The sequence below is a fragment of the Petromyzon marinus genome, chromosome 66 (genome assembly GCF_048934315.1).
Source record: "Petromyzon marinus isolate PM22_M1 ecotype Great Lakes invasive population chromosome 66, UKy_Petmar_22M1.pri1.0, whole genome shotgun sequence".
Lineage (NCBI taxonomy): Eukaryota > Metazoa > Chordata > Hyperoartia > Petromyzontiformes > Petromyzontidae > Petromyzon > Petromyzon marinus.
The window spans coordinates 8,603,884-8,626,324 of NC_133732.1; the positions used below are offsets into that span (position 1 = coordinate 8,603,884).

At 45.0% G+C, this 22,441-nt stretch overlaps 2 protein-coding genes across 2 annotated transcripts; both read right to left on the reverse strand.

The window, feature by feature from the left end:
• Nucleotides 1-1,899: 1,899 nt before the first annotated feature.
• Nucleotides 1,900-9,570, reverse strand: LOC116956659 (uncharacterized). The gene is made up of 2 exons (XM_032978430.2): nt 8,782-9,570; nt 1,900-6,548 (listed from the first exon to the last, which is right to left on the reverse strand). The coding sequence occupies exons 1-2, from the start codon at nt 8,898-8,900 to the stop codon at nt 6,005-6,007; spliced, it is 663 nt and encodes a 220-aa protein (XP_032834321.2). The 5' UTR covers nt 8,901-9,570; the 3' UTR covers nt 1,900-6,004.
• Nucleotides 9,571-10,540: 970 nt separating this feature from the next.
• Nucleotides 10,541-19,868, reverse strand: LOC116956692 (uncharacterized). Its single transcript, XM_032978477.2, has 3 exons — nt 19,778-19,868; nt 15,553-15,722; nt 10,541-13,780 (listed from the first exon to the last, which is right to left on the reverse strand). The coding sequence occupies exons 2-3, from the start codon at nt 15,687-15,689 to the stop codon at nt 13,267-13,269; spliced, it is 651 nt and encodes a 216-aa protein (XP_032834368.2). The 5' UTR covers nt 15,690-15,722; nt 19,778-19,868; the 3' UTR covers nt 10,541-13,266.
• Between the last annotated feature and the right edge of the window lie 2,573 nt (nt 19,869-22,441).

The following is a 22,441-nucleotide window of genomic DNA, read 5'->3' on the forward strand; positions in this document are numbered from 1 at the left end:
CTCTCATTAGGTCGGCAGGCCTACAACCATCGAAGATAAATCCGACACGTATGATTTTAGGAGACTAGGACATAAAGGAATCAATTTACCCGAGTTGAATCCCATTTCCTGCCTAAATCTGCTGCAATGCATTTTTTACTTGCAATTCAAAAATCTAATTTGCAATGACTTAATTTATTGAATAGCACAATGTAGTACATCTTGTACGGATTGAGCAATCACAGCCAGTGAATGCTAATAAAGGTTGCTGTACGGCAGTCATTCTGCATAACTGGATCGTGTTACAATATGGAAACGCATTACTTACACAAAGCACTAATCTGTGCATACATCACTCCCTCATCCCTATTTCCACACACACCAACATTTTTAATTAACATACCTACAGCGTAACTCTAAACCACGTGGCCAGGCCATTGATTCACACGTGCATGGACTTCATAGATGACTAGGCCGGAGGCCATTATAGCAACTCGTATGTTACACTCACTTCAAGTTCACCCCGTGAGCACTGCGCATAGGAGCTCTAACTACACGGCAACAAAGCACCTTCAGACGGTGCTTGCTTGAGCGCTCGCTGGAGTTGGATGTGCATGGACTCAAGAGACAACCACGTTTTCTCTCGTCCCCACCATTTTGTCTGGCTCGGGTCACGTGACCCGACTACGTCCTAACCACGTGATCGGGGCCAGCACATCTGTGACTTGGCAGTTCTCCACGTTAGGCCCGCCAGGAAGCACGCGGGCACCAGCAAAGCCGACCAGAATTGAACTATAAAACGCAAAAAAAAAGCATTTCTAACAATTTTAATTAATTTAAAAACGTAGGCACATCCAAGTCCTCGCCCACGTCAAGTTTAACGCATACAACAAGATTAACATCCAAATACGTCCGTCACTTAACACTGCGTTTTGAATGAACTCTACGGATTGCATTTGTTGGTGTGCGAAATGAGGACGCGGAGGCAGGTCTTCAGGCAAGGGCTTTGCGCCGGATATTTATTAAGGGTTTAGACAACTCCCCAGCGGTAGGGGTCCTATACTGGGTCCTTCACGTGACCCCGCACTCCGTCTGTTCCTGGCTCGGCTAGCTCCAGGGATCTCTCTCCCTCGAGTCAGATCGGGGGTTCAGCCAACACCGACCGACCGGGGAGAGCGGCACCTCCTGTGGCTGCCGCCGGCTTCTCTCCAGGCTCCTTCTGGTCTCTACCCCCGGCTGTCTCTTCGACCGCTCTCTATCGCGGGCTCCCACAGTGACCCCGCTTTCGTCAGGAGGCATTACGTCATCGCCCCGTCCAGCGCGTATGACGTCACTTCCCATGGCGTCATCACACCGGACAGTGCGCATGACGTCACGTCCCCATGCTACACTACACATTTAACGCTTTTAAGATCTAACTTTGGGTAATGCGTTCTCTGCCACGACAATATTAACAGTTACAACCGCAATCACTTAAACATACAGCTATTCAACAATTACACTTTGCCTCATACAATTTAACTACACTTCGATTTAAAGCTTTCGTGACTGCAATGATTCATCTTCTTTGGTTCTTTCGGTAAAGTCACGTAGAATGAGAATAAAATAATAAATTGATAAAATAAAATAACACAACAATATTCTCACGACGTTTCGGCCACAACACAAGCGGCCTTCATCAGGTGAAGGGACGAGACTGTCTGGTAGGACAGCGCTGGAGTGAAAGAGCCACGTTCAGATCACGGCCTTTAAGCTGTGTGAGAGGAACAAAGCACCTTGACAAAGGAATTAGCATATCATTTAGCATTGAAATGGCTGAATGATTAGCTTGTGACTGGTCACAGAAATAGCTATGTTAAAAGTTAAAGCATACACATCCGCAGAGGCACCCCTTGACAAAGGAATTAGCATAGAATTTAGCTATTTCAATGCATAGAATTTAGCTATTTCAATGCTAAATTCTATGCTAATTCCTTTATCAAGGGGTGCCTCTGCGGATGTGTATGCTTTAACTTTTAACATAGCTATTTCTGTGACCAGTCACAAGCTAATCATTCAGCCATTTCAATGCTAAATTATATGCTAATTCCTTTGTCAAGGCGCTTTGTTTCTTCTCACACAGCTTAAAGGTCGTGATCTGAACGTGGCTCTTTCACTCCAGCGCTGTCCTACCAGACAGTCTCGTCCCTTCACCTGATGAAGGCCGCTTGTGTTGTTGCCGAAACGTCGTGAGAATATTATTGTGTTATTTTATTTTATCAATTTATTATTTTATTCTCATTCTACGTGACTTTACCGAAAGAACCAAAGAAGAGGAAAATTTAACTACACGTTACACTTACCGAGCATTATTTAACCTGGAAGCATTACAACAACAGCGGCCACATTTTTCTCTGCGTCGCTCAAAAAATGTCGCCAATTTAATAAGCGAAGCGGGTTAGACTTTAATCACATTTTTGTTGTTTTGCATTAAGAACCAGTGATGCGTTCGTCAGTTTAAATCTTATTTAAATGCCAAGGCTGTGTACATATCGTGCACTTACGTGTATATTATTTAGACGGCAGCGGCAGCCGGCAACTTTACACTCGTTCTAACGCACACTTGTGACCCGCTTATCAGTACCTACCATATTACAGACTAATTCAGACCTTATTGGTCACCCCCTCATAAACCTCAACGTTCATCCTACAAAGTCCCATCACAAGGAGAGAAACGCAAACAAATATACAAAAAATTATGTTACTCAACAAAACCTTGTATGTACTCATTTTGATTACTGGTGTCAATGACGCTACTTATCATGCTAATAATGTCTGTGACCTTGCATGCTCATGCTGCTGCTTGCTTGATATGTGGATGCACACACTTTTAATTTTTCGCCGTATGATTGTGGGGTTTTTTTTTTTTGCCCGTATTGAAACGGCTGTAGGCCGTATGGACCTGAAAACTCAGTTTCTCTCAACAAGAATACGGAGTAAACTCTATGGATTGACAGGTATGTACTGACAGCACTGTACGGCGTTCTTAAAGGGACCCTCCCGTGAGTGAGACGGTTCTTAACGATGTGTCTTGGGGTGTGTATTGCTGTAGTGTATAGGCAGACGTTAATGGGTATAATGCCACTAAGTACAGTAATGTTTGATAAATATTGCAGGTTGTAGTACAATTTAGTGTGCGATGTGGAGTGGACTCCTACATTGATCGGCCTCTGGAGGAGGCTCGTGAAGGACGCTGCTACTGGGCAATTGGAGGCATTCGCCCCGCAGCAACAACGGAGGGCAGAGCGATGCTCACAACAATGAGCGGAACACCAGGCGGATAAAATGGAGCAACGTTGGCACAGTAGGGGCTACATCTTGTGCATCTACCTCTGACGTCTGTTCCAGGGATCCGACTTCCACCAGCAGGGCCACACGACCGTGGAGAGGAGCATGGACACCGACTTCCCGCGCCCAACTTCGAGTGGGCCGACAACCCCAGCCGCTTGACTGCCTCAGCCACTGATCTGGGAGTTCGCTCTCTGAGGACTCCACAAGTGGCCTTGACCTGCTCAAGAGAGGGCCTCCCCTGGCTGGTGTTTATGGTTCTACTGGGTTGTCTGGAACCGGTGGAGCGGACCGTTGCACGTCTCCCACCCACTAACTCTGCTCTTTGTTTTATTTACCCCACTGTCACTCAACCCGTCAAACTCACTGTCAACTCATCCATCACGCACAACACTCCCCTAGACTTGCTCAAACAATGGCGCCTCCCATACTCTGTTTATTCTTTTTCACCAATATACACTGTTATAGAATGACGTAATATTGTTCATATTCTTGGTTCTTTCGGTATAGTCACATAGAAGGGAAACAATAAAATACAAAAAATAAAAATATAAAACAATAAAATTCTCACGACGTTTCGACTGCAACACAAGCAATCATCATCAGGCGTTTTATTTACGTAAAAAAACCTGCCACTTTAAAAAAAATATTGCTGTGGTTTTCATACTTGATGATGATTGCTTTTGTTGCAGTCGAAACGTCGTGAGAATTTTATTGTTTTATATTTTTTATTTATTTTATTGTTTCTCTTCTACGTGACTTTACCGAAAGACCAAGAATTTGAATCCCTACAATCACGAAAGCTTTAAATCAACAAATGATATTGTTCGTTTCATAAGGTCAAAACACATCGGAGTAAAATGCGTCTGAATACACCACCGCTATTTACATCACCCGAACTTCTTCCTCTTCACACACCAACCCCAAAAATGTTTAGTGAAAGTCATCGTTCCTACTTCTCGTTTAGTCCAATATCTTGCACTGGACGTATTGTATGAACTAGCGTCAATTAAGATATCGTCGTCCACATCCACGGGAGAAGACGAGTTGCCTGCATTTGCGCTCGTGGCTGTGGCAGAAATAATTTATAAACCTCACACACATTTTCACTTTTAAGCACGCATGTTACACATGTTATGCGTGCTCAAAACCGCGGCTGGTTTAACCGATGTCTTTGGTTCGAACACTCCCTCTAAACAAAGGGACCCTGTAAGTGGGAAAAAAACACATTTTCTACCATAAAATGCAATGATAGACCGACAGTAATGGGTAAACTGGCTTGCTGATGAGACCCAAAATGAAGGAACCTATCACGACTTTGTTAAGACAAATACTGCCTCATCATCACATGCAAACCCCTCAGGACATAACAAGTACCCACAAGACCACACCGCCAGATGATGCTATCCTGCTGAGTGCAGGCCAAGGCCATGATGGTGGTGGTGAAGATCGGCCTCAACCACGTATTCACGTCAAATGGCGCTTGTCCCGGAGTCGTCTCCAGTCCCGTGGTGCACCGTCGATGATTGTGCACGCAGGGCTCTGATGCGATCTGTGTGTGTGTGTGTATGTTGAACTTCTTTTGTACGTAGCCAACCGTGCTAATCGGAGGTGCAGAGGGAAGGACGAGAAATTTAACACCGGTTGAGGTGTCTGACCGGGCACTGTGTCCGAAGATCCAAAGTCTCCTGGCTCTGTCCGTGTTGGAACACCGATGGGCGCACCGCGTGTGCGAAGGTGGAACCTCGGCGCTGGTGACGTCCATCACTCGCTGATGTTAATACGCAGCGACCGTCGCAGTCACCATTCTTGGTCGAAGGCATCCATCTGCCGGCTCGGCGACGCTGTCGGTGACCGAGTCTCAGAGCCACACGGTGGTAGTAGTAGGGGAAGGATGTACACGCTGCAGAGGTGGATATTTCATCTTCTTTGGTTCTTTCGGTAAAGTCACCACGTAGAATGAGAATAAAATAATAAATTGATAAAATAAAATAACACAATAATATTCTCACGACGTTTCGGCCACAACACAAGCGGCCTTCATCAGGTGAAGGGACGAGACTGTCTGGTAGGACAGCGCTGGAGTGAAAGAGGCACGTTCAGATCACGGCCTTTAAGCTGTGTGAGAGGAACAAAGCGCCTTGACAAAGGAATTAGCATATCATTTAGCATTGAAATGGCTGAATGATTAGCTTGTGACTGGTCACAGAAATAGCTATGTTAAAAGTTAAAGCATACACATCCGCAGAGGCACCCCTTGATAAAGATAGATAAAGGTAGATATGTGTTGCTGTTGGAATGCTGGAGCACCAGAGGTATCTGTTGAGCTGTCTAGAAGGCCAACATGGCAAAAGACTAATTATGTTATTTGCGTGTGCAGCTGTAGAATGAAGGGCTAGCGTGCTGCTCTACGAATCTTCCCAATGAAGTTCGATTCCCAGCCATGGATGACATCAGTCGTCATTATCTGAACCGAACCTGAGCCTAGGCCCATTGACCGTGGAGAAGTTCGGTCAAACGACCACGCATGACAACAGAATGGGAAGGCCGTCCTCCAGAAACGGATTAACAAAGGGCTGTGCGCCCACACACGCAAAGGTGGATACATTTTCTTAATTAACCAGAATGCTTGACCTTAGTACTTATTAGGCGTTATCACAGAAAATCTGCGCTGAACGAGAGCCCACTTTCACTTTGCTCAGTTACCTAAGTTGTTTTTTTTAAATTTAGCAATCAAATTATTGACGTTTAATTTTTTTGCGACCGGCTTGCCCGTGCTTTCGCCAGTGCTTTCGCCAGTGCCTTCGTCCGTGCCTTCACCCGTTCCTTCATCCGTCACCGTCACGCGCACAACGGACTCGTCAGATGCAGACATCGCTGCGTTCACTTGAACCTGCAGCACTCTGCTCCTCACGGTCAAACAATTGGAGCCCGCGTACGAGAACGCAAACCTTCCATCTACCCTCACCTCTTCCCTGCTCATTTCTTGTAGCTTCCGTATGTCGATGTCACAAACGCCAGGGTGGTTCTCCATGGAGAGGGAGAACAATTTGCGCTTGTGCAAGTACGGGTTTTTGAAGAGCAGCACAAAGTATTCATCGGTCCCCTGGAAGCGAAGGCCCAGGATACCATGGCAGCCTTTGATGTCCACCGTCATCTTTCGGAATCCGTACAGCGCATGCTTATTTGGCTTTATGGATTCGTCAGATTTAAACTGGCAGAATCCTCTCTTCATAAATACCCTGAGCAAAGTCGGAAGAGGCGAGGTGATTAGGCAGAGCAAGGAATACTTTTAAACCACCACTTTTAATAATTGTGGCAATATTTGAATTAGCAAATCTCACTCACTCATTGTAATAAATTAAGTGTACTTGAAGCAAAAGTGAAATAACAACAAAACAACACGGAGGGATGAAAATTCAAACAATGAACCTGAAAACAAAAGACTAAAAAAACCGCAAAGTCTAAATACAAAATCTGGCCAGCCCCCTGGACTTGCACTACCTCGGGTGCCACCACAATGAACCCCAAGTAACGCAACCCAGATCGAGGTTACGGGCATACCACTTACAGCGTTGTCTCTCACAGCGCTCTTTCCTGGCGGTGCTCCTCTTGCCCTGGAGGAAAAATTCAAAATCCCTACGCGAGAACAACAGTGTGCGACGCTGCTCAGTTTCTCTTGAGCCCAACGCGTGCTCTGCCAATGAGAGCAGCGAACGCTCAGTGGAGCCGAGCCAATCGGTGCCTGCCGCCACCCGGCCACCTTGAACGCTTCCCGCGGAACGATGGGTTTGATTATTTTTTTTATTAGATTATTTACTTGCTTCATCATGTGTCCAGTATCATAGTTAAGGCTTTACCTATACACCCACATGAAGCCCTCATACATATATATAGCTCAAAGGTTGAAACAATAAATAACCCTGTCGGTAACACATCTCCATTGGAACTATGTTACAGTGAGCTCTTAAAGCGCTGTTTCCTACAGCGCTGTCGGTAGCGCATCTCCATTGGAACCATGTTAAAGTGACCTCCTATAGCGCCGTTGACCAAGAACGTATCCTGAGCGCTATAAGAGGTATGCTTGTAAACATAAAAGGGTACTACAGTACAAAAACGAAAATACCTTTTTCGTAAGCTATAAAGCAAGAGGGCAAGTACTGTTTAGCGAGCACCGATTAAGGTCAGCACTGCTCGCAAGGGAGTGGTGTGACTGGTACCACGCACTCCCAATGCTGTGTCCTTGATAGGGTATCAATGTTCACACACCGCACCAGGTTCTCATTGAAGGTTGTGTCGACATAGGCTTCAAAGGCTGCCTCATATATAACTGGCAATTGATGTTAGCCGTTGCTGGGCATCCAACTCAAGTCGCCTGCCTTCGTGCACAAACGACTGCTGCCTACACACACACACAGGCCCGCTTAGTCCTAGATGTTGAACTTGTTTTGCACCGTACATAGCCAACCGTGCTAATCTACGCCATGGTGGCGAGATGTTCATTCCCTCGCCTGGTATAAAGGAGGTCGTGCGCTCGATCCCGATCCTGACACCAGCTGTATATTTGTAGTTTGCATTTTAACACGCAGGCTTTCGCGACCAATATCATCCATAATACAGGTTTTTTTTGGGGTTAGATCGCGTAAATATATAAATATGTCGTTAAACCCGCCACCACACAACACAGCCAATTACTAAGGTGCCAATTCGTTTCTAGTAAAGCACTAACCATTGTGGCTTTGCTCTCTAACACACCGGTTAGTGTTGTACTAGTAACGAATTGGCAGGTTTAATTTACGTGACAAACCCCTTACTGATTGGTTGTGTCGGGTGGTGGCGGGTTTAACGACACAGGATTTATATATTTAGGTGATTTAACCCAAAAAACCTGTGTTATGGATGGAGTTTGCATGTTCTCATGTTCTCCCCGTGGTTACGTGGAATTTTCTCCGGCTCATCTGTTTTTTTTTCCTCCACATTTAGAAAGAAACGCGTTTAGAGCATTTGGCTGCCGCTATAACTTTCCACGCGACAATGACGACGATGATGATAATGATAATAATGATAAGCCACTTCGTACAGCTATTGATTGTGAGACCCAGGTCGCTTCTGAAAAAGAAAAACATAGCTCCAGTGGGCATTGCCTAGTAAAATAAATACGTCGTTTAATTTACGGTCTCGAAAAAGCTGTAATCTATTCAGCACACGGCCCCGTCTAATATATTCGCTTCGTCTCAGCAGTGGACGTCTCACGAGGCATGTTCCTTGGGTCCCCACTCCACCCTGAGTCTCGACCAATGACCATCATCCCTCGAGCGACGTGTTCAAGCCCACCTGCTTGACTTACCTGTCTACATTTTGACACATTAAAAACAGCTGTTCTGAAATTCCGAAGCCAATGGCGTAACACAGAGCACCTACCGCGCGTGCAGTGTATGCAATGTCTGCTGTGTGCGTGCGTGAGTTCAAACTCACCGCGGCTCGGAGAGCGTGCGTCTGGAGGCGTTGGTCACTTTGACAACGACCTTGCGCTCCGTCTCGAGGGCACGGAGCATCAGCTCCTCCTCCTCCTCCTCGGGACGCGACTGCGCCATCGCTGTCGGAAAAGGTTTCCACCCACGCGGCCCGCCGCCCCTGCACGATCCTTCCGAGCCCGTCGCCTTTGCGTGTACACGGGAGCGAGCTGAAGGCGGTCTGCTGCTTCGAGCGACGGCTCGTGACGGGGTTTTTGCGTGTCACGGCGGGGGTGATGTCATCTTCCTCGTCCGGTGTGCAGGAGGTCGTGGGTTCAGATCCCGACCCTGACGATGCCTGCTGCTGCTGCTGTATATTTCGAGTCTGCGTCTCTCTCTCTGTCTCTCTCATCATCATCATCACGGTGGCTAGGAGATGTTAACTACCTCGCCTGGTGTGCAGGAGGTTGGGAATTCGATCCTGACCCTGACGATGCCTGCTGCTGTATATTTGGAGTTTGCGCAATTCTCTTTCATCATCACGGTGGCTAGGAGATGTTAACTACCTCGCCTGGTATACAATAGGTCGTGTTTTAAATCCCGACCCTGGCGATGCCTGCTGCTGTAGATTTGGAACTTGCGTGTGGATTTCTTTTCGCGGGGTCCTCCGGTTTTCCCCTCCACATTTAGAAATGCGAGTTTGGGTTATTTAAATTATTTTGCTGCTATAAATGTCCACGTGATGATTGATGATGAGTTACTCCATTGAGCTGCTATCATTCATGGCCAGGTATCTCCTGAAAGATAAGCTAATAGATCGGTGGGCTTTAACCTCGTAAGATATCAGTAGTTTCGATTGACTTGTAAAAAATTTTGAGTGATTTTCTTTTTTTACCTTTCTTATGCTTTGCACTCCTATCGTGTTTTTGTATTGTGTCTGTTGTTGGAACGTTCTGGCCCGTGCCTCTATTGGACATCTGTAAAAAAATAGATTCATAGCTCATCGGATTCCTCCAGTATAAATATAATATTCAAATTCTGTTTTTAATTCAAATATCTCTTTCTTTACTTGCATGGTGCGACCCCACTTTGTTAGTGGGCCTTACCTGGTAAAATAAAATAAAAAGTTGAATATAAAAAAGTTAATTTCAATGTTATGTTAGAAAGTAAACTATGGTTATTTTACTAGGCAAGGCTGCACTGAGATTCTACGTATCTCTTTTTGTTCTAAAAGCGACCTTGGCCATCACAAGCGATAGCTCAACAAAAGGGCGGCTTACCACCATCACCATCATCACGTGGACATTTAAAGCAGCAGCCAAATACACTAAACACCACGCTTAGTCCTAGATACTTTAAACACCACGCTTAGTCCTAGATACTTTAAACACCACGCTTAGTCCTAGACACTCTAAACGCCACGCTTAGTCCTTGATACACTAAACACACGGCTATAGATTTACGAGATCTAACCCAAAACAACCTGTATTATGGATAGACTACACTATACACTACATTATACGTTTTACACTACACTATACACTACGTTATACACTATTCTACATACTACACTATAGACTATGCTGCACACTACACTATAAACTACCATACATTACACACTACACTACTATACACTAAACTACGATACACTACAACACTATACTAAATTGAAACTCATTTCTTTAGGACTGCTCGTTGTTGTTGTTGTGTTTAGTTTGTTGTCCTTCCCCCGCACCATCCGATTAGCAAATGTGGCTATTCACGGTGCGAAAGAAGTTCAACATACAGTACATACGTAGAGAGGATGGATGAAGAAGCGTTCAAGTGCCTATGAGCAGAGGAAATGCCATTATTAATTTTGTAGCTGCCTGAATAAATGTGAATCTCAAAAGTGAATGTTCTCAGATCGAGTGTCACCACAAGAATGACTCTTAAAAAGTATTTGGTTTCTACAACTGTGGTTCGGCGTTGAGCAAACTCAAACGTACGGCGGGTTGTAAGATGTTGAGAGAGTTTTAATCAACGAAACCCCCCCAAAAATATCCAGAAACCCAACGTATTCGAAGAGACGTGCCAATAATACGTGACAATAACCATAATCAAAAGTGTCGCACAGCAGGAATGATGTTTCACAGAAGTTATAGAAAGGGTTGGGGTTTTTTTTCCAATTTAGGTTGCACATACTCTTGAAGAGTCCACAAGCGCATCGCGCGACACTTTCAGACGCACTTCTGCGGCCGTCTGGAACGCTCTTCCAATATTAGGAAGCCACTGGGAGCCATGAACTTTTAAATCATAATCTAGATTGACAAACTCGTTTCTTTACAACTGCTTGTTGTTGTATTCTCGGTTCTTTCGGTAAAGTCACTTAGAAGGGAAACACCTGATGACGATTGCTTGTGTTGCAGTCGAAACGTCGTGAGAATTGTATTGTTTAATATTTTTCATTATTTTATTATTACGTGACTTTACCGAAAGAACCAAGAATATGAATCCCTGCAGTCACGAAAGCTTTCAATCAAAATTTGCTTGTTGTTGTGTTTAGCTTGTTGTCCTTCACCCCGCATCTCCGATGCGTACGGTGGTGCGACAGAAGTTCAACGTGCAAATACAATTTTTATTTTTTAATAAAAAAGAGCACATTCACAGTGTGGCTATTTTTCTTCTCTCATAGGAGCAGGAAATCGTTGTTGGGTTTTATTTACCCCCTCTCCACAACACCGTACATTTGACACCTCTGCACATTCCACAGAGACTGACGACACCGACGAGGTTCGGCTTCGTGTCGCCGGATCGTCTCACGACTCGCGGGCACGTGGCACGCTCCCTCTCGTCACCTCGCACGTGCCTCTGCATGTGTATCGACGATTACGAACGCAACATTAACTGCCATTGAAATAGCATCCACTAAAATATGATTTCCCGGGTACCCACATATATATATTCGCCCATCGTATAATGACGAAGTAGAAATCGTAATATTATGCATAATCTGTAAGTGTCCATTAATAAGGAATCAAGCGCTTTGTTGAAAAGATGCTAATCCTCAATAGAAAACCTTAATACACCAATGCTATCGCCCATAAGCGCTACTGTGCTTTAAAATATATTCAACAATGTAACAGACACTCAAACTAAATTAACAATGTGACATTGAAACCACACGAGGCCCAACTAAGGCCCCAATATGTGCGCAGCCAACTTAACCCGAGCTAACTAGTCCTGAACTCAGCCATAAGCAACTAGGCCTGACCTCAGGCGTGGCCATGAGTACTCTCGACTGGGACCGTAGCCCATCCACAAATGTGTCAATATCAAAACAAACCCAACAACGTGCACAATCATCTATGTACGTTTGTTGAACTTCATTCACACCATACGTAGCCAAACTGTGCTTATCGGAGGTACGGGCGGAGGGACAAAGTAAACGAGGCCCGGGCGAAGTATTGGCGGTGTGTGTGATCAAGTAGGCCTGAGGCCTGTCTGCACATTTATTTTGCCAATTTCCGAAGATTTCTCATCTGCGCATATAACACAGCGTCAACCTTTAACTCGGGAATTGAAGGAATATATCATGAACCTTTAATGTGATCACGCCAGGCCACAGACTCGGCACACTGCGCCTCTGTTCCCGAACAAAAGAAATCATGCCCCCGCTGTTGTGATTTAAAATCCGTTTATAAACTGTGACATTAAAAAATTTGCTATTACAAATAAAGCATTGTTTTAACTTTTTTCAATTCAAATATGTATGGTAGATAATACAGTAGACTCTCAATTATCCGCACATGAGGATGGCCGTGTTATAATTCAAAATCCCGGATAATCCAAAAATATAACCCTTTTCCGCGATTCTCTATGCCAAAAACCTCCAATGTAGGGAAAATTAAGAACGAATACTAACGATCGACCAATCGATGATGCGCGTGCTCAGCTTCCCTGCTTCCACTCAGCAGAAGACTCTGCCCACTGATTGGATAGCAGCAGAGCGACGCCAATCAACATCAATCAAACTCCGCCCCACTGTTGTAAAGATACGACAACTACTGTACTGTAGAGGCGATCTCGTGGTTTTCGGGTTAACCGGAGCAATATATTTGCACGGTTTAAGCACGCCACTTGTAATTAACATTCCAAGAACAGCAATGTTTAACTGTTTTTCAAATATTAATCTGGGCTTAAGGGAAAATCCATGAGTTATTTATTTGTGTCAAAATCTCAGGTAGATAGTTAATCTCGATAATCGAGAGTTTACTCTACATGTGAAATATGTTGCGCCTCCCGTTTGGCTCCTAGTTCAAAGTCAAATGTACGGTACGCTTGTTCAATATTGTTATGATTATACCCAGGATTGTAATGCATTTTAATTCAATGTTTTCATTGTTTATTTGCTGTGTAATTATCGACCTTTTTTTCTGAATGATCATTTATAACTTTTTTGCTGTATTCGTGAGGCGCCTTGTGACAATTCACCGTGAAGCGTGCTATGTACTAAATCAAGATCGATTTAAGGCTTAGATACGTAATTGGGATTCTGGCCAAAGTTCGTGTACAACCCAAAATTGGCATTAATATTCAGCTGCATTTGCACCGCCTGAGCGGACTGATCCATAACGTTCAGCCACACGATGGACTCGCTGTCATTGATCATCTTGGCGTTGACAGAGAGCATGGCGGAGGGACACTTCACTGACACATCTGACGCCAGTGCCACGGACCTACAGAACGTGGCGCCTTCGTTTTTAAGGTTCCGGTTCATCATCTCCTCGTAGAGCTGCGCCGGCGTGTTCTGAGGCACCCAGTCTTGCACGGAGATCGCGAGCTCCCGTTTGTAGATTGCCGAGTTGGGGTTGTTGAACATGAGGCACAGGCACTTGTCGGAATCCTTGATGCGGTAGACGAGGACTCCGGTGCAGCCGAACAAGCCGACCCGTCGCTTGCGAAAGCCGCACGCCCGTTTCTCGTTCGGCAAAATCTCGGTGGGGATGCTGTACTCCACCGCACCGCTTTCCATGTGCCATCTGTAGGGAGTTGCGGTTCGTTCGTTGAACCACTCACTCAACCACCCGCCCATTCATTGACCTTCATACACACTCTCCTAACCACTCAATCACCCACTCACCCATTCACTCACCCACACACTCTCGGAATCACTCACAAACTTCTCACCCATCTACTCAATCACCCACTAACTCACTGACTCACCACCCACTCACCCATCACTCACCCACCCACCCACACCCTCTCACAACCACCCACCCACACACTCTCACAACCACCCGCCCACCACTAAACCACCACTTTCTCAATCACCAACTCGCCCATCTACCTCTTTGGGCAATGTCTAAAGGCAATTAAGGTGTGTTTTGAGACAAGATGCTTAAGATGAACTTTGGACTCGGCGTAGCACTTAACTCTGAACACAAGAGAGTCGTTGACTTCAGCGGTAAGTGCTGAGTTAGCGAGCACCTATTAAGGTAGTACAGTACACGTGTTAAGACGAGTGGTGGTGTCAGCAATGCGTACAACACTGGCTGGCCATCAAACAAAGACGGTCACTTTATCGTGTGCTTTCAGATGCTCTTTTTGTGGCCGTCTGCAATGCTCTTCCGATATTAGGAAGCCACTGGAGCTATCCACTTTTAAATCATCCAGTTTGAAAACTCATTTCTTTAGAATTGCGTTTTGTGTTTAGTTTGTTGTCCTTCCCATACTCCTCTAAGTAGCTCGGTTGGCTGCGTACAGTGCGAAAGAAGTTCAACATACATCATCCGATACGATCGTAACACCCTTAATTATTTTTACTGCACTTTACGTCACCGGGACAAACCCTTGTGATTCACATCTCATTAACAAGCTAAAGTATTTTTTTTTTACTAGGTAAGGCCTGCTGAGATATAGAGCTATTTTTCAATAGCAACCTGGTTATCACTAATGATACATCAACGAAGTGGCTTATCACGTGAACATGTAGAGTAGGTGGTTATTGCAGACATGATTCCTTGCAAAATGTTTCAGTTTGGTGTTTTAACATCTTAGCACGGCTGTTTTATTGCCAGAAAGGGTAAAACCTAATGTTATATTTTGATACTGGCAATGGAGGTCCTGTGATGATAAAGGTACATTATCTAGATCATTTCTTGAACAAATCAACCAAAATGAAATCGACCTTCTTGGATCTCAGAAGCCAAGCAGGCACGGGCCCTGATATGTATGGGACCTTCTTTTGCCAGTAAATTATGAAAAACAATACGAATACGTCTTACCTTTTCTAGCAATAAAATAGATGTTAAGATGTTCAAACACCAAATATACCTCTCGCAAAATGTTCTACAGTTGTGGGACTTTAACCAGAGCGCCTCTCCCTCGAACCACCGTCCTCCGCTAGGATATTATCCAGGGGCGCTCCTAACGGAGCCTGATAAGCCTGTCCCCTATCAGGCTCTGCTGTTTTTTTTTCCTGGATTTTTCTGTTGCGTGTAGCCACTTTAAGATGTTTCTTGCTCATGTTTTTGTTTGTTGCTCACAGGGCTGTACCTCATACACGAAACTGAAACGTGGACGAGGGAGGGGGGGGGGGCGGTGGGGGACTTGAACCCTTTCCCATTTCCGATGACGTACGTGCACATCATCAGTTTTTCTCTTCTGATTCCGTTCCGATGACGTCGGCTGGGGGGGGTGTGTGTTTATCCGGGGGGATTCCGACCGGGGCCACCACACCGTGCCGCCGCCCCCTCTTAGGCTGTCCCGCTACACGCACACCCACTGCACTCTGCCGATATCTCACACTCACATGGGCGCGTGCAGCGTGCGGCTCGAGTAGTTGGAGATCTCCACGGCCACCTTGCAGGTCGTGGGGGTTCCGGCGATCACGGCCTCCACGTTCACCCCCCTGTACTCCAACGGTGGTCTGGTCCCCGTTCCTGCCATCCGGCTGGGAGTTCCGCTTCTCGGGCGTGACGTCTGTTACGAGATGAACTCTGCTCACATACGGGAGGACGGGGACGGGGACGGGGGGTGGGTCTATCGGAGAACTTGAGAATTGACGATGAAATAATGACGGAAGCTGTAAAAGGGCCGTCCATAAAGTACGTCACGCACATAGGAGGAGGAAGGGGGGGGTGTTTGAGAAATGTGACGTCACATCAAAATGCGCAACTTTAAATATAGACAACACGTTCTACTTATATTCTTAGTTTTTTCGGTAAAGTCACGTTGAAGAGAAACAACAAAATAACAAAATATATATATATTTTGTTCTTTTGTTGTTTCTCTTCAACGTGACTTTACCGAAAAAACTAAGAATATGAATTACTGCAGTCACGAAAGCTTTAAATCAAAACGTTCTACTTAATTAAAGAGACTTTTTTTTAATAACATCAGAGTGCAGCCCCACATTAAATACGCACTACAGTGACAATAGTTTAAAGCGATTTGAAGCGTGTTTTTTTTTGGGGGGGGGGGGCGGGGGCATAGCTTTGTGACGTCATATTTGAGGGGGGGGGGTCTGACTTTTTGTGACGTCGTGTGACGAGGGAGGTGGGGGGGGGTCAAAAATCGTCACAAATCGCGTGACGTCATTTATGGGCGGCCCCAAAGTGCGCAAGGATGAGGTGCACGCGAACTCCGGTTGTCATCCTCAGCAGCAGCAGGGCCGGCTGTTGGCTGGCCATCAAACAGAGATGGTTACCGCATCGCTCGTTTTCAGATGCTACACTACACACTATAATAGACTATACACTGCACTATACCCTACACTATACACTACACTGTACACTATACTATACATTACACTACACTATACACGACACACTACACTATACACTACACTATACACTACACTGTACACTATACTATACCCTACACTATACACGACACTATACACTACACTATACACTACACTACACTATACACTACACTATACATTATATACTACACTATATACTACACTATACACTACACTATACACTACACTATACACTACACTATACACTACACTATACACTATACTATACACTACACTATACACTACAGTATACACTACACTATACACTACACTATACACTACACTACACTATACACTACACTATACACTATATACTACACTATATACTACACTATACACAACACTATACACTACACTATACACTACACTATACACTACACTATACACTACACTACACACTACACTACACTATACACTACACTATATACCACACTATACACTACACTATATACTACACTATACATTACACTATACACTACACTATACACTATATACTACACTATCCATTACACTCTACACTACACTATACACTACACTATACACTACACTATACACTACACTATACACCACACTATACACTACACTGTACTATATACTACACTATACATTACACTATACACTACACTATACACTATATACTACACTATACATTACACTCTACACTACACTATACACTACACTATACACTACACTATACACTACACTATATACTACACTATACATTACACTATACACTACACTATACACTAGACTACACACTACTATACAATACACCATACACTGCACTATACACTACACTATACACTACTATACACTACACTATACACTACACTATACACTACTATACACTACACTATTGGCTAGCCATCGAACAAAGACGGTCACCACATCACGTGGAACTTTCATACGCCCTTCTGCGGCCGTCTGGAACGCTCTTCCTTCCGATTTATAGGCAGCAACTGGAGCTATGCACTTTCAAATCACCTAGATTGACAAATTAATTTTCATAGATACTCTTTGGTTCTTTCGGTAAAGTCACGTAGGTATTAAAAAAATCACGACGTTTCGGGCACAATACAAGCATGGTCTGCTGCTGCTGCTGATGCAGACTGTTTTAAAACAGTCTGCATCAGCAGCAGCAGACCATGCCTGTGTTGTGCCCGAAACGTCGTGATTTATTTTACTTTACACCTGCGTTACTTTACCGAAAGAGCCACAGAGTATGGATTCCTGCAGTCACGAAGGCTTCAAATCAAGATTATTGATTCATTTGTTATAGAACTGATTTGTGTTGAAAGTTCCTTGTTCTTCCCGGCGCACCTCCGATTAGCGCGGTTGGCTTAAGTACGGTGCGAGTTGCCAAACGTCAGCCTCGAAACCTTAACGACTTGGAGAAGATCTGCAAAAAAGGAGTGGGACAAAATCCCTCCTGAGATTTGTGCAAGCCTGGTGGCCAACTACAAGAAACGTCTGACCTCGGTGATTGACAACAAGGGTTTTGCCACCAAGTACAAAGTCATGTTATGCAGAGGGGGTCAAATACTTATTTCCCTAAATTAAAATGCAAATCAATTCATAACATTTTTGACATGCGTTTTTCTGGATTTTTTGTTGTTGTTATTCTGTCTCTCACTGTTCAAATAAACCTACCGTTAAAATTATAGACTGATCATTTCGTTGTCAGTGGGCAAACGTACAAAATCAGCAGGGGATCAAATACTTTTTTTTTTTACGGATGAGGTTAATGGCGCGACTGATATCGACTGTTCAGTCAAGCAGGTGGGCTCGAGCAGGACACGTCGCTCGAGGGATGATCGTCTTTGGTCGAGACTCGGGGTGGAGTGGGGACCCAAGGAACATGCCCCGCGAGACGTCGTCCACTGCTGAGATAAAGCGAATGAATCCGACGGGGCCGTGCGCTAAATAGATTACAGCTTTGCGAGATGGTTAGTTAAACGATGTATTCATTTCACGTAAGACCCAGCGAGCTACTACATAGCTCTTTGCGAGTTTGCGTGCAAAAAAAATGGTTACAGCATAGCTAAGTTTAAGCTGGCTACCATCATCCGCCTTGTTGTTCCAGAGTTCTGACGTTCCACGTTGCTCTGTTTAGAATGTTTTTTTTTAAAGATTTGCAATTGCTTTTTTGTGTTCTTTAGAACTGCTTCTTGTTGTTGTTGTGTTTAGTTTGTTGTCCTTGCCCATGCACCTTCGATTAGCTGCAGTTGGCTACGTACGGTGCGAAAGAAGTTCAACGTACATACACTACACTATACACAAATACACACTACACCATACACTACATGCTACAATATACACTACTATACAGTCCACTATACACTACACTACTACACTATACACTACACACTATGTACTACACTATACACTACAATACACACTACACTATATACCACACTATACACTACAATACACACTACGCTACTATATACACTACTATACGCACTACACTATACACTACAATACACACTACACTATATACCACACTATACACTCCAATGCACACTACACTATACACTACTATACGCACTACACTATACACTACACTACTACACTATACACTATGTACTACACTATACACTACAATACACACTACACTATATACCACACTATACACTACAATACACACTACACTATACACTACACTACTACACTAAACACTACACACTATGTACTACACTATACACTACAATACACACTACACTATATACCACACTATACACTACAATACACACTACACTATACACTACACTACTACACTAAACACTACACACTATGTACTACACTATACACTACAATACACACTACTCTATACACTACTATACGCACTACACTATACACTACAATACACACTACGCTATACACTACAATACACACTACACTATACACTACTATACTCACTACACTATACACTACAATACACACTACACTATACACTACTATACTCACTACACTATACACTACAATACACACTACGCTACTATATACACTACTATACTCACTACACTATACGCTACTATATACACTACACTATACACTACACACTACGCTACTATATACACTACTATACTCACTACACACTACGCTACTATATACACTACTATACTCACTACACACTACGCTACTATATACACTACTATACTCACTACACTATACGCTACTATATACACTACACTACACACTACGCTACTATACACACACACAAGCGTCTCACCTCGTCGAGCCGTGAAGGAGCGAGGTGGACAGTGACGCTCGCCTCCGACCTGGTGCTGGGGCCGTTCCTCGCTCTGCGGGGTCACGGTCAGGGAGAGGCGACCGCTCGACAAACTCTGAGCTCCTCCCCCTCCTACTCCTCCTCCTCTACCCCTCCTCCTCCTACTACTACTCCCCCCTCCTACTACTCCCCCCCTCCTCCTCCTCCTCTACCCCTCCTCCTACTCCCCCCTCCTACTCCCCCCCTCCTCCTACTCCCCCCCTCCTACTCCCTCCTCCTACTCCCCCCTCCTACTCCCCCCCTCCTCCTACTCCCCCCCCTCCTACTCCCTCCTCCTACTCCCCCCTCCTACTCCCCCCCTCCTCCTACTCCCCCCCTCCTACTCCCTCCTCCTACTCCCCCCTCCTACTCCCCCCCTCCTCCTCCTCCTCTACCCCTCCTCCTACTCCCCCCTCCTACTCCCCCCCTCCTCCTACTCCCCCCCTCCTACTCCCTCCTCCTACTCCCCCCACCTACTCCCCCCCCCCTCCTACTCCCCCCCTCCTCCTACTCCCCCCCCTCCTCCTCCTATCTCCTCCTCCACCCCATCCTCCCCCTGCTCCCCCTCCCCTCCTCCTCTACCCCTCCTCTTACTCCCCCCCCCCTCCTCCCCCTGCTCCCCCTCCCCTCCTCCCTTCCTTCTCCGTCCTCCTCCTCCACCCCCTCCCCCCTTCTCCTCCACCCGCCCCCTCCTCCACCCCCTCCTCCTCCCTCCTCATCCACCCATTCAACCCCCCTCCCCCTCCCCCCTCCTCTCCCACCTCCACCCCTCCTCCCCCTCCACCCTCCTCCCCCCTCCTCTCCCACCTCCCCCCGTCCCCGCTCCACCCCCTCCACCCCCTCCACCCCCTCCTCCCCCTCCACCCCTCCTCCCCCTCCACCCCTCCTCCCCCCCACCCCTCCTCCTCCTCCCCCCCCACCCCTCCTACCCCTCCACCCCTCTTCCCCCTCCACCCCTCCTCCCCCTCCACCCCTCCACCCCCTCCACCCCCTCCACCCCCTCCCCGCCTCCAGCCCACGCACGCGCTGGTTGACCAATGGGGAGAGTGGTCACGCGCCTTGTGCGAGGGAGCCTTTATGTGAGGAGTGCCCCACTGTGTGTGAGTGGGTGGGGTGGGGGCACTATGGGGAGCGGTGGCGCAGCGGTTAGGGGCCGTCCATAAATGACGTCACACACCTGGTGGGGGGGGGGTGGGGTGGGTCAGACATTTGTGACGATGTTTGACGGGGGGGGAGGGGTGGTTGAGAAACGTGACGTCACATAAAAATGCGCAACTTTAAATAAATATAGAATTATACTCTTAGTTCTTTCGGTAAAGTCACGTTGAAGGGAAACAACAAAATAATAAAATATATTGTGGTTTTTATATATATTTAATTATTATAAATATATAAATAATAAAATGTGTTGCTTTATGTATACTTTATTATTTTGTTGTTAAAATATATATTGTTTTATATATATTTTATTATTTTGTTGTTGAAATATATACTGTTATATATTTTATTATTTTGTTGTTTCCCTTCAACGTGACTTTACCGAAAGAACTAAGAGTATGAATTACTGCAGTCACGAAAGCTTTAAATCAAAATATAGAATTGTTATAACAACGCTAATTGTTATAACAACACTCCTACGACATCAGAGTGTCACTACAATGACAATAGTTTAAAGCAATTTGAAACGCGTTTTATTTTCAAAATGGAAATATGGTTTTGGTGGGGGGGGGGGAGGGGGGCAGAGCTTTGTGACGTCATATTTGAGGGGGGGTCTGACTTTGTGTGACGCCGTGTGACGTAGGGGGGGGTCAAAATTCGTCCAAAATCGCGTGACGTCATTTATGGACGGCCCCTTATTAATAATACGTCATTAAATTTTAATTTAAAGCTTTCGTGACTGCAGTAATTCATATTCTTAGTTTTTTCGGTAAAGTCACGTTGAAGAGAAACAACAAAATAATAAAATATATATAAAACAAAAAAACACCTGAAGATGACCGTTTGAGTTATGGTCGAAACGTCGTGAGAATTTTTTTGTTTTATATATAATTTATTATTTTGTTGTTTCTCTTCAACGTGACTTTACCGAAAAAACTAAGATTATACGTCATTGTTCTTTGTTTTAGTGATAAGGGAATAAATACCCAAGTCTCTTGCTCTAAAGTAAAGTAACCTGAGTGAACATTGAGTTTGTTCCCTTCCTCAACACTTGGTAAATTATAAAATAATAATAATGATGATAAAAAATATATCTGTACCCAATGCGTTTACTTTGCATTATTGCACCGACACAGAGTCTATGACTCGCGAGCCTCTCGAGCGCTGTACAGCAAGAGGGTGTGGCCTGCCTCCACGGAGTTCAGTAAATTTCGATTTAAAGCTTTCGTGACTGCAATGATTCATCTTCTTTGGTTCTTTCGGTAAAGTCACCAGGTAGAATGAGAATAAAATAATAAATTGATAAAATAAAATAACGCAATAATATTCTCACGAAGTTTCGGCCACAACACATGATGAAGGCCGCTTGTGTTGTGGCCGAAACGTCGTGAGAATATTATTGTGTTATTTTATTTTATCAATTTATTATTTTATTCTCTTTCTACGTGGTGACTTTACCGAAAGAAC